Source organism: Cervus canadensis, chromosome 32 (genome assembly GCF_019320065.1).
Source record: "Cervus canadensis isolate Bull #8, Minnesota chromosome 32, ASM1932006v1, whole genome shotgun sequence".
In the NCBI taxonomy this organism is placed as follows: domain Eukaryota; kingdom Metazoa; phylum Chordata; class Mammalia; order Artiodactyla; family Cervidae; genus Cervus; species Cervus canadensis.
The window spans coordinates 2245655-2258207 of NC_057417.1; the positions used below are offsets into that span (position 1 = coordinate 2245655).

General features: G+C 43.9%; 1 protein-coding gene across 1 annotated transcript in view; it reads right to left on the minus strand.

The window, feature by feature from the left end:
• Positions 1-2259: 2259 nt before the first annotated feature.
• The window catches only part of SHISA9 (shisa family member 9), a 528232-nt gene continuing 517938 nt past the window's right edge, over positions 2260-12553 (minus strand). The window contains exons 4-5 of the mRNA XM_043456425.1: positions 11473-11520; positions 2260-2594 (exon numbers count right to left, since the gene is read on the minus strand). Of these exons, the coding sequence (XP_043312360.1) occupies positions 2551-2594; positions 11473-11520 (92 nt within the window). The 3' untranslated portion in view covers positions 2260-2550. The remainder of the gene's footprint in view (positions 2595-11472; positions 11521-12553) is intronic.

A 12553-nucleotide genomic window follows, 5' to 3' on the forward strand; every position in this document is an offset into this window, starting at 1 on the left:
ACCTGGCACAGCCAAATAAATAGTTTTGAAAAGAAAAAGTTAGAATTATTTATTCTCTTTATAGAAAGTATCTTTATAAAAGTATTCTCCTATGAAGACAGAGTAAGCAGCATGAGCAGAGAGGATTAAAAATATTATAGAGATTTATTAGTCTCTTAGTAGTAAAAACTATTATCTTTAAAAATTTGGTGATGTGGGCATTTATCATCTTTTAAAATTTGAAGTTTGCTGTGGCTTCCTTTTTAATTCTAAATTAGCATCTATTTTTGTACCTAATTTTCATAGTTTTGATTTTGCTTTCTTTTAAAGAGTGTATACAACATAGTATAACTTGCAGATCCCATAAAATGTAAAAATGGCTAAGCAGTAGAAAGACTTATTTCTCATATGATAAAGCGTCTAGAGAAAAATGTTTCAGAGAAAGTAGATTCAGCACCTAGACACTGTCAGGGCTCTGTATGACTTTTCTGTGATTTTCTTGCTTTTCCCCTCATGACTGCAAGACGGCTGCTATAGCACCAACCATCAAAGAATCATTAATGTCTAAAACTATGAAGAAAGGAAGATGGGCTCACTCTTTCCTCCATTCTCTTTCCCTTTGGACTGCATGATACAGAAATGATTGCATGGCCTAACCTGAACGGACTAGGATTATTATGATCACTCTAAAAGTCAAAATTCATCCCCTGGGACAAGACACCTTGCTTTGAGTGCCTAAATGAAACAACACTCTCTTTTCAACAAAGATGGGATGACTGTTGGTTAGGCAACAGCACAGTAGCATCTCACAGTTTCACAATAGCATCACTGTCTCCTTTCTGTCCCCTTACATAAGCAAGTTAAGGCTTAGTGATATAAAGTGTTGTGTTTCCAGAGTCACACACATAGGAAGTTGTGAAGTTAGAAAACCCATATGTGTTTAACTCTGGGACTCAACTGATATCTTATACTATGTCATGTAGCTTTCCCAACCCACAAGGCCCCTGGTGTACAAGCTGTAGGACTTTGGGGAGCATGGTTGAGTGGTAAGGAAGGAGTATAGGGCAGCAGAATGCTGGTCAGAAAGTCTCAAAGGGTCAAAGAGGGAGAGGGGCCTCTGTTCTGAGTCCAGGGATCGAATTTCAATAGGGACAATTACAGGTACCCAAGCTACATTTTGTTGTTTTTTGAGTGAAGAAGGGCATTTCAGGTAGTGGAGAGGACATAAAGAAAATAATAGTGGAGAGGACATAAAGAAAATAATAGTGGAACATGAATGGATTAAGGGTAAAGAAAGACTGTGTTTGAATCAGAAATCTACCATTTTCAAGATCTGTTGAGTTACTTCCCCTTGCAATATCTTATATTTTCAGAGGGGGATAGTTTGATGGGGTCAAAGGAAAATCAGAGGAACCACCAGCTTTATGCCCCTTTTCTTTCACAGGGGAGGAAACTGAGGCCCATAGTGGTAAATTAGTGACTTGCCCCCAAATCCCAACCACTTAGTACCAAAGCCTTCATCTACAAATTTGAGTTACTTGTTTCTTAGCCTGTCTTTTAGACCCTGAACTGGGAAGGCATCATTCTGTATTCAGTTCCTTATACAACCTACTCAGATCATTTAATGCTAATAACATGCTTCTTTCCTTGTGGAAGTATGTCTATGATGACACTTAGCAGCACCATCTAATACTGTGATTAAGTAATGCTTTTGAATTACTGTCTCCATTTCCAATTGGGTGTTTGGGAGATGTCAAACCCAATAGAGATCATGAATAATATTCCACATGAGATTAATATGATTGCTATCAAGGGTGCATTCCACAGGGTACCTCTCATTTCTGGTCAATTACACATCCATTCATTCATTCCACAAGATATACCACACATCAAATATGCTGCTCCAAACTCAGTTTATAATTGTTCAGTTCAGTTGCTCAGTTGTGTCCGACTCTTTGCGACCACATGGACTGCAGCATGCCAGGCTTCCCTGTCCATCACCAACTCCCAGAGCCTACTCAAACTCATGTCCGTCATGTCCACGCCATCCAAATATCTCATCCTCTGTCATCCCCTTCTCCTCCCGCCTTCAATCTTTCCCAGCATCAGAGTCTTTTCAAATGAGTCAGTTCCTTGCATCAGGTGACCAAAGTATTGGAACTTCAGCTTCAGCCACAGTCCTTCCAATGAATATTGAAGGTTGATTTCCTTTAGGATAAGTTCATTAAGAAGATTAAAGAAATGAAAGTGGGTAAAGAGCTCAGAAGAATAATTGGAGTATAGGTGCCCAATAAATTCTTCTTAAACTTTGGAAGATCCAGCAGTATGTTTATTACTCTGACAACTTATAGTAGTGTTTCCCCAGGGTTGCCAAACTCTCTAGGTCTGGACCTAGAAATATGCATTTTAGTGCGCTCCCCAAGTGGCATGGACATAGGCTTTTGTTGGAGAATCACCAGCTTACCTGCTAAGAGATGTTGGGTAAATGTATTTGGTTCACAGCAATTTCCTCATTTGGTTCTCAATAAATTAAGTCCACGTCAAGAAGAGAGGGTGCACATCCAGTGTCTTCTAGACTGTGTCCTTCAATAGCTGGCCCTTTGGGGTCATGTGATCTGCATGAAATGGAAACAGGCAAGCTGATGTGTTTAGACATGGAGAGAAGATTTTCAGAATGAATTTTATCTAGTTGAGTCACCATTGTGGGGACCCTGGCAGCAACTGTCCCCCTTATTGGAGAAAGACGCCATTGGGAGGCCAAGGAGAGCCATGGCTGCCCTGCCCCCCTGTCCCCACTGAGAGTTGGCGGGTGGTATCTGAATGTGCCTCCCGTCCATGATCACACTGGGGCTTCCCAGATGGCACCAGTGGTAAAGAGCCCACCTGCCAATGCAGGAGACATAAGAGACTCAGGTTCGATCCCTGGATCAGGAAGATCCCCTGGAGGAGGGCGTGGCCATCCACTCCAGTATTCTTGCCTAGAGAATCCCATGGACAGAGGAGCCTGGGGGGGCTACAGTCCATAGGGTCGCAAAGAGTCAGACGTGAGTGAAGCAACTTAACATGAATGATCACACTTGGTCTTTCTGAAAAGAAAAATAGTGACTTTATGTTATAATGATTTGACTCTGCCACAAATCCAGAAATAGCAAACTTGAAGTAACCAAATCAATAAACAGCGTTTAGTAAGATGTACTAAATAACAGTAGTTAGTATGTTCTTACATATAAGAACAGTTTGTGAATGGGGAACTTTCAGACTTGAAAAGGCTATGAAGCTCAGGGGCATGACTTGACAGGATGGCTTATAAAGTGACAATGAGGAAGTTGTTTAAACTTTACAGTCATTGCTCATTACAATGGAGATTTCCAGGCATCAGGGGATTGGCTATAAGTGATTATCTTATTCCCTCACCATAGTGAAGATGTGGCTTAAGGGTAGAAACTTGCAGCTAGTAGATAAAGAAGGCCTGGAGATCGAAAGCATAGCATAGTGTTTACACACAGTAACATTGTAATATAAATATCAAAATGGCTAAGAGACTAGAACTTAATTAGGCTCAGAATACTTATTTCCAGAAATGATAATTATGTGTTGTGATAGAGGTGTTAGCTAAATCTACAATGATCATTATATTGTGCTATGTAAATGTGTCAAATTAACAGGTAATATGCCTTAAACTTCTACAATGTTATATGTCAAATATATTTCAGTAAAGAAATAAATTTAATAGACTCACAGACATAGAAAACAAACTTATGGTTACCAAAGAGGAAAGGCGAGGGGAGGGACAAACTAGGCGTTTGGGATTAATAGATACACACCCTCCTCATTTCTGTGCTGGAAAACCATGGCTACCCCCAGCTGGCCTGTTATGGAGCACTGAGGTATGGAAGAACTCCCAAGGAAGGCCGGAAAGCCACACTCCTGGTAGGAACCAAAAGCAGCAGAGCCAGGAGTGATGTGGCAATTTACCAGGACGTTAGTGATGAGACCTAAGTGGGCTGGTCTTTGAGCACGCGTGAATCATGGCTGGGGCCTCACAAAAAGCCAAGGGAGATGGTGGGGAAGGAGAAGGCCATGTAGTTCTTTGCTGGAGACAAAGAACCATTGCAATTTAAGTTTTTATGCCAATTTGGCTCCATTTGAGGGTAAGCCAGGTGAAACCTGGATCATTTCGGATATATCTGTGCAAGTTGCTACACTAGACTGTGAACACCTAGAAGGAAGGACTCAGGTCTTGTATGATTTTTTAATCCCAGCATCTGGTGCACAAAATTGGGGCTTAATCAATACTTGCTAAATGGCCTGATGAACTCCATTTATTAATGTATTCATTCATTCATTTATTTAACAAATAATCAGTGAATATAATATTGTCCAGGCACTGTATTAGAGCTGGGTTAGCATTGGTGAATAAACCACACTGTTAGCTGCCCTTGTGAAGCCTGTAATCTAGTGAGGGATGGACAAGCACATGAAATTAATATATATTGAAAAAATTATGAAAAATGCTACACGTGGAATACAGGGAGAAGGATAAAGGGAGAAGGAGGATGCCTGCAGATCGAGTACCAGGAAAACGCCATTTGGAGATTGATGTTTAAGTCAAGAATTCTTGAAGGATGGAAACGTGGAAGGTGGAAGAGCCTTCTCAGCAGCCATCACAGCATAGGCAAAGGCCCTGAGGCAAGAATTAACAGAGTGGCACATGATTTACGGACATGAAGTTGAGCAGACTCCAGGAGATGGTGAAAGACAGGGAAGCCTGGCGTGCTGCAGTTCATGGGGTCGCAAAGAGTCAGATACGACTTAGTTACCGAACAACAACACAAGATTGATAAGAAATAAAACCCACACCCTAGATTGCTGTTCACTGAACAGCCCTACCCTGTTTAAGCAACAGAAATCCTGAAATAAGAGTCAAGCCTGTCTGAGACAAACCAAGTTCTGTTGTGAGCCCTTGGGATTGCCTTAGTTTGTGCTCCTTTACAAAAGGAGAGTCATCCATTTGGAAAATCCAGCCACTGCAGGGTTTGAGTTTCTAGGAGACGTTAGCATCTCAGGGCTCAGCCTAAAATCTCATCTTGTAAAGGTTTCTAATTTGTTATGCTTTCCCCCACTCTTGATCATGGAAGATGAAAGCGTGAGTCATGCGATTTAGAATGTGTCAGTGTCACATTTCAGGGCCACGTTCCAAATAGAAAGGAATATTTTTTTTTTCCTCTGAAGATAATGAAAAAGTTCTAGCTCTGCTGTTACTATTTATGTGACCCTGAACCTCTTACCTCAACTTCCCACACCTGGTTGCTTCCTCGCTAGAACTGTCTTTGCGAGCCCCGTGATGTTTATGAGAACTGGTTCAGTTTCGTGCAGTAGGAAAGCATTTCTTGAGCACCTAACAGTCAGTCACTCATTTGACAAATGCGTTGATTCCCTCTCTGTATGTTTTAAGCACTGAGTGAAATCTGGAGATATAACAGAGTAAAACAGGAGCATCCCAGTTGCCAAGAGCTCACGGTCTACCAGGAAAGACAGGCTTAAAGCACAGCAGATGTGAATCTCAGCCCAAAATGTGAGCACTATATATAAAACAGGTAAACAACAAGGATTTATTTATTTGTATACCACAAATATCCTGAAATTTACTGTGTACTGCAAATAATGGAAAAGAATGTAAAGAATTTTTTGAGAATACACACACACACACACACACACATATTGTTGCTGTTATTTTGTTGCTAAGTTGTGTCTTTTGCAACTCCATGGGCTGTAACCTGCCAGGCGTCTCTGTCCAGGGGATTTCCCAGGCAAAGATACTAGAGTGGCTTGCCATTTCCTTCTCCAGGAGATCTTCCCTACCCAGGGACTGAGCTCGCATCTTCTGCTTGGCAGGCAGATTCTTTAGCACTGAGCCACTAGGGAAGCCCCATATGTATATATATATCTATATAAAATCACTTTGCTGCACACTTGAAACTAATGCAATATTGCAAATCAACTATACTCCAGTCAAATTATTTTTTAAAAGTGAGGTTCCAAGAAATAGCAAAGATATTTATTGTCTGTAAACCAAGTGAGGGCTCAGTTCAAGCCCCAATTGTATCTGATTGGCAGGTAATTCAATCTTGGGCATTACCAGGCTCAGTCTCTTAACATGGGACTTTGCAGAGGACCTTGATTTTATCCCTTGAGACTCCTAGCTGAGAACTTATGCTTGGCCCAGATTCCTGACCCCGGGAAATGGTGAGATAATAAATTTGTATTGGTTCAAGCCCTTGGATTAGTGATGGTTTTGCAGCAGTAGAACAAGGATACAGAGGTCTCCACCCTTCCCTACGTCTCTCCTGGTTTCTGGGAGTGTCCTAGTGTATGAGCCTTCACGGTTCCTGCTGTGGTTTCCATGACATCTGAGAAACAACCAGTCTTACTGACCAGCAGCCCAGACTTTGTGGTCCAATGTCTCTGGTGCACCAGACCTCCAAGTCCTTGTGCCGAGCATCCATACCCACTGTCCATCTTCACTCTGGGGGACACTCTTGTCTCAAAGCTAGACCCCAAAGTCAAGCTCCTCTCTTCCTGTTCCTCTGCTGGGATGATGCCAGAAATGACTTAGAATTTCATAAGATGCAGGGGAAAAAAAAAAACAAACAAGCCCAGATTCTTACTTTGCTTTAAAATGACATGGAGAAACGTCACAGAGCGCTGAGCTAGAGCGGTGGGATGGGGGAGGGAGGTCCAAGGGGGAGGGGATATGTGTATACATGCAGCTGATTCACTTTGTTGGACAGCAGAAACTAACACTGTAAAGCAATTATGTGCTCAGTCGCTCAGTTGTGGCCGGCTCTTTGTGACCCCATGGACTGTAGCCCACCAGGCTCCTCAGCCCATGGAATTCTGCAGGTAAGAATACTGGAGTAGGTAGCCATTTCCTTCTCCAGTAAAGCATTTATACTCCAATAATAAAATAAATTCATAATCAAACAAACAAACAAAAAATTGACATGGAAGAAGGGGTCCTATAGACAACTTGGGATTAGTGTGGGGGATTGGGGGGAGTTTGGAAAGGAAAGTGTGGCTATTTCTCCTTTGTTCTTATCATTCTACAGAAGTGACAATGAAACACCCATGTCTTAATATATTTTCCTATCAGACTAATCATGATATTATACTGTTTCAAGTGCTGTAATAGGAGCAGAACATGGTGCAACAGGGGCATATACCAGGGGCCGTTGGCATTTTCCAGCGAGTCTCATGGAAGATTGTTGGGCTGCACCCAGCAGTCTGCAAGCCCTGTACTTAGCCAGCTTCAGGACGGAAAAAAGAGCTTGGAGTCAGTGACAGAGACATCAATGGTTTAATGAATGGGGGGATCTTACAAGCAAGCTCCTGGAGCGACACCCCACCATGAGGTGGGTGGGACATGGCAGGAGGTTACCAGTTATAGGGGGAATTGACGTCAGATTGGCTCATCCGTTACCAGGGAAACGAGCAGTGGGGCACACTGCTCACCACCCCTTTGATAAGCTATCATGGTTGAGATGTTCTAATCTGACGATCGGAACAATCACTAGCTGGGGCAGAGGCAAGTATGTAGGAAGGTTAGTCGTGTGAGCAGGGTGTAGGTGAAGCAGGCATTGGTCAAGCAGGGGATGTACAGAGAGCAAGAGATTAGCCATCTTAGGGGCCTGACCATACAGAAATTTACTGGTGGAAGTGGAATTTAGTCTGAGAGCCAAAGAATGAGGAATTAACCAGGCGAAAGGGTAGTGCTCAAAGCCAAGCAAGACATGGTACAGTTAAAGAATGAAAGAACAGAGCATGTGCTGGAGAGAAGGGGATGAAGCTGGGGGGATAAGTCTGGGTTAATAAGAATGGACCAGCCAGAAAAAGCCGTACAAACCCAGTTAACAACATTTCTGTATCAGTCAGCTTTTGCTGTTGTAATTCTGCCTGACAAAAACCTCCCAAACTACTTGCACTATAAAAAAATAAAATAAAAAGCCTTTTGGTTTTGCTTATGGGTCTCTGGAGAGGCAGTTGTGTTTCTGGGCTTGACTAGAATCAGCTAGGTTTGAATCTAGGTTGGGCAGTGAGTTGACCCCACCTGCTTCCTCCTTCTCTTTGGACCAATGGTTAAGTGAGGCATGTTTTCCTCATGGTGATGGCAGATATGCAACAAGGTGAGAGGAAGCATGTAATGTTTCTTAGGGTCTCAGCTGGGAACTGGCACAATGGTAGTTCCATTCAAGTTCCATTGGCCAAGGCCGGTCATCTGGCCAGGGCAGGAAAGGTCACTTTGCCCACAGAGGAAGAGACACACACCGCGGAAAAAGGCAGGGAGGTGCAATTTCTAATTCAGGGAGGGAAGAAAGAAGTGGGAACAGTAGCCCAGCTTGTCATCCTAGGGGTAGAAATCCATGCCAGGGTTTCAAGGAGAGCTATGAATAAAATGATCAGAAGAGCAAAACCTTATGCTAATGTGAACAGCCACCACTTTCAAGAGTCCTGAGCGATGCAGCGCTGCCTCCATAGTTCTTGGTCCCACTTGGTCACCTGAGCCTCAAAGCTGGATTCCCTGTTCTCAGAGATTCACACAACCTTTAATGAACTGTTACTTTCCTGGGGGCTCAGACGGTAAAGCGTCTGCCTACAATGTAGGAGACCCGAGTTCAATCCCTGGGTCAGGAAGATCTCCTGGAGAAGGAAATGGCAACCCACTCCAGTCTTCATGCCTGGAAAATCCCATGGATGGAGGAGCCTGGTGGGCTACAGTCCATGGGGTCACAAAGGGTCGGACATGACTGAGCGACTTCACTTTCACTTTCACCCCTTCCTTCAGCTGTGGTCTTTAATAAGACTTACCCAGGAATTGAACCCAGGTCTCCTGCATTGCAAGTGCATTCTTTACCATCTGAGCCGCCAGGGAAACCCCAACAATACACCAGAGTGGATGTCCAACACAGTCCCCTTCTGCCATCTTCTGTCCCAAACCCCTGGAAATGACCAAAATAATATTACTAAAAGGGAAAACAAATGATCAATGGAAAACAACAAGAGAGGGACATTAGTGGACCAGAAACAATGAGAAATTGCTACGAGCAAGTAAACAGGATGTGACTGAAGGAAGGAAAATTGGTGAGAGGCTTGGGGACAGGACTGGTTATAGACTTTGCAGGGCCCAGTGCAAAGTGAAGATGCTGGGCCCAGGTTAAGAAATGATTCAGGATTTCAAGATGGCGACACTAGAGAACAGAAACAAGCCCAGAGCCCTTCTAAGTGCACAGCCCATTGAGAAGAAGAAAGATTCCATTAAGGTGACTAGTCAGTTGACCTTAAGGCAGAGAGAGGATCCTAAGTTATCCAACTGGGCCCAGTGTAACCATGTGAGCCTCGTGAGACTCTAAGCAGAGAAACCAGCAAGCTAAGCTGCATATAACCTTCTGAAAGATGGAAAGTATGAGATAATAAATCTATATTATTTAAAAAAAAGAAAAGAAGATTCCTTTTATTTTCTGGCAAGGGCTCAGCCAATGAAAAGCCACAGACACTGCACAGGTTACATGCCCATGAAGCTGGCCAGCTAAGGGCAGCAGGTACCATGAGCAGGACGGGGCCGAGAGCAACAATTATGGGGATTGGTTTGAAATCAGGTTTATAACTAGGGCAGAATCCCCAGGTGGCACCGTGGTAAAGAATCTGCCTGCCAGTGCAGGAGATGCGGGTTCGATCCCCTGAGCTGGGAAGATCGCCTGGAGGAGGAAATGGCAACCCACTCCAGTATTCTTGCCTGGATAATCCCATGGACAGAGGAGGCTGGCAGGCTACAGTCTATGGGGTGGTAAAGAGTTGGACACTACTGAGTGACCGAGCACAGATTACCACCAGAGCAGTTGATTAGTTTAGCACGTGTCTTCTGCCAAAACCCTCCACTTATTCCCATCAGGTGAAGGGTTGGTTCTTCTGGCCTGGACTACTGTCACAGTAACCACACACTGGGTGGCTTAGATAACAGAGATGCATTGTCTCCCAATTCAGGAGGCTAGAAATCAGGAACTGTGGTGTCAGCAGGGCTGGTTCCTCCTGGAGGTGGTGAGAGAGGTCAGTCCCATGCCTCTTCCCTAGCTTCTGGAGGTCTGGTGGCAATCTTCGATGTTCCTTGGCTTGTGTCGAGGCATCGCACCCGATCTCTGCCTTCAGCTTCACATGATGAAATGCCCAGGTACATGTCTGCACCCAAAGTCCCACTTTTCATAAGACACCACTCATACTGGATTAAGGGGAGGGTCCATCCTTCTCCAGTAGGACCTCATCTTAAATAATTTTATCTGCCACGACCGTATTTCTAAACGTCATAGTCTGCTCAATATTTCGTAATAATTTATAGAAGAAAAGACTCTGAAAAAGAATATATATAGATATATAGACAAAACTGAGTCATTTTGCAGTACACGTGAAATTAACACAGCATAGTGAATCAACTATAGTTCGATGAAAAAAAATAAAGTCACATTCTAAAGCACTGGGGGTTAGCCAAACGTCCAATGACAAGTGAATGGAAGATGAAGATGTAATACATATATACAATGGGATACTACTTAGTCATAAAAAGTAACAAAACTGGGTCATTTATAGTGATGTGGATGGACCTAGAGTCTCTCATACAGAGTGAAGTAAGTCAGAAAGAGAAAAAACAAATACTGTATATTAATGCAAATATATGGAATCTAGAAAAATAGTGCAGATGAACCTATCTGCAGGACAGGAATAAAGATGCAGATATAGAGAACGAACATATGGACCCAGGGGGAAGGAGAGGGTGGAACGAACAGGGAGAGTATGGTTGACATATATACATTACCATGTGTAAAATGGTAGTGTAAAAGGGCTTCCTGTGGAAGCTTCTGTATAGAAGGGCTTCCCTGGTAGCTCAGCTGGTAAAGAATCTGCCCACCATGCGGGAGATCTAGGTTCGATCCCTGGGTTGGGAAGATCCCCTGGAGAAGGGAAAGGCTACCCACTCCAATATTCTGGCCTGCAGAATTCCATGGACTGTATAGTCCATAGGGTCACAAAGAGTCGGACACGACTGAGTAGCTTTCACTTTCACTTCATGTGTAAGATAGACAGCTAGTGGGAAGCTGCCGTTTATGGTACAGGGGACTCAGCTTAGTTCTCTGCGGTGACCTAGATGGATGGGATGGCGGGGTGGGGGGGAGGTCCAAGAGGCAAGGAATGAGAGCTGATTCATTTCACTGTACGGTAGAAACTAACATCACATTGTAAAGGAATTATACTCTAATGATAAAGAATAAAAATGTAAGGCTCTAGGGGTTAGGAATTCAACATATGAATCTGACTGGAGACACAATTCAACCCACAACAGGGGTGTGGTAGGAGCTTGAGGCCGAGGTGCAGGGCCATGCCCCGGCACAGACTTCTTCACCCCCAGGACACTGGCAGGCAGGGAAGCCCCCCCACCCCCCGCCTCACCCGGCTGAGTTCTGCTCCTCCCGCCAGAACCACAGGCAGCAGATGGCCCTAAACAGACAGCAGCAAACCAGGACCATCAAACACCAGGGGCAAACCAAATGTCAGAGAATGAGAAAGTTGCTCTTGAAGAATATCATTTGATTAGACCGCATCACTTATCCAAAACAGATGGACTTTTCATAGTCCCCTGACAGTTCTGAATTTTTACTGCAATTACCCAACAGGTGCAGCCATCTCTTGCATTACCCTCCCTGCTGCAGTCAGGTTATAGAGTTTGGAAACACTGTGGCTTGGCTCATCCAAGATCAGAGGTTGTGAACCTCAACTGCACACTGGAGTCCCGTGGGGGGCTTTGAAAATGCTGCCTGGGCCCCACCATTGAACTGGTCTAGGGGGGCGTGCAACCTGGATACTGAGACTTTTCTTTTGAAAGCTCCCAGGTGATCACAGTCATAGCGGAGGCTGAGAACCACTGGCTTGGAACCCTCCCAGAACCTAGCCATCTGCGTAGCTATAATGATGCATATTGATCGCAGATGGCATGGGATAGGTTTGTTGGGGGTTGTCTTTTGTTTGTTGCTTTAGAATGAAATGCATCAATATCTCTATTCTCTAACTCTGCAGGGCCACGTGCTCTATTTTCTTTAGCCTAACTTTGATCGGTTGCTAAGGAGCCAAATCTTTGCCGTATGAAGTTCGCCTTTGACTTACACAAGCAGCACCTCAGCTGGAAACCGAGGCAGCAGAGTGAACTGTAGTAAGACCAGAATAGAACAGAAAATAGGTTTACATTCAGTGCAGTGTATGATCAGGAGTAATCGTGTGGACCATAGCATCTTTTTCCCCCCAAGGAAGCAGGTTGGTCTTGCCTACTCTATTCAGCAGAAAACACTGGTCTATGGCCACAGTGCATCTCTCCCTCTGCCTATCGGGTTCTTTTCCTTTTATTCTCTCTCTCTCTGACTGATTCTTTTTCCATCTTCTCATTTATTCTCATCCTCTTTCTCTTATGTACCTTCTCATGTTGTCTTTCTCTTTCCTTTTCTATCCTCAAAACTCTTACTCTCACCACTTTCACGGG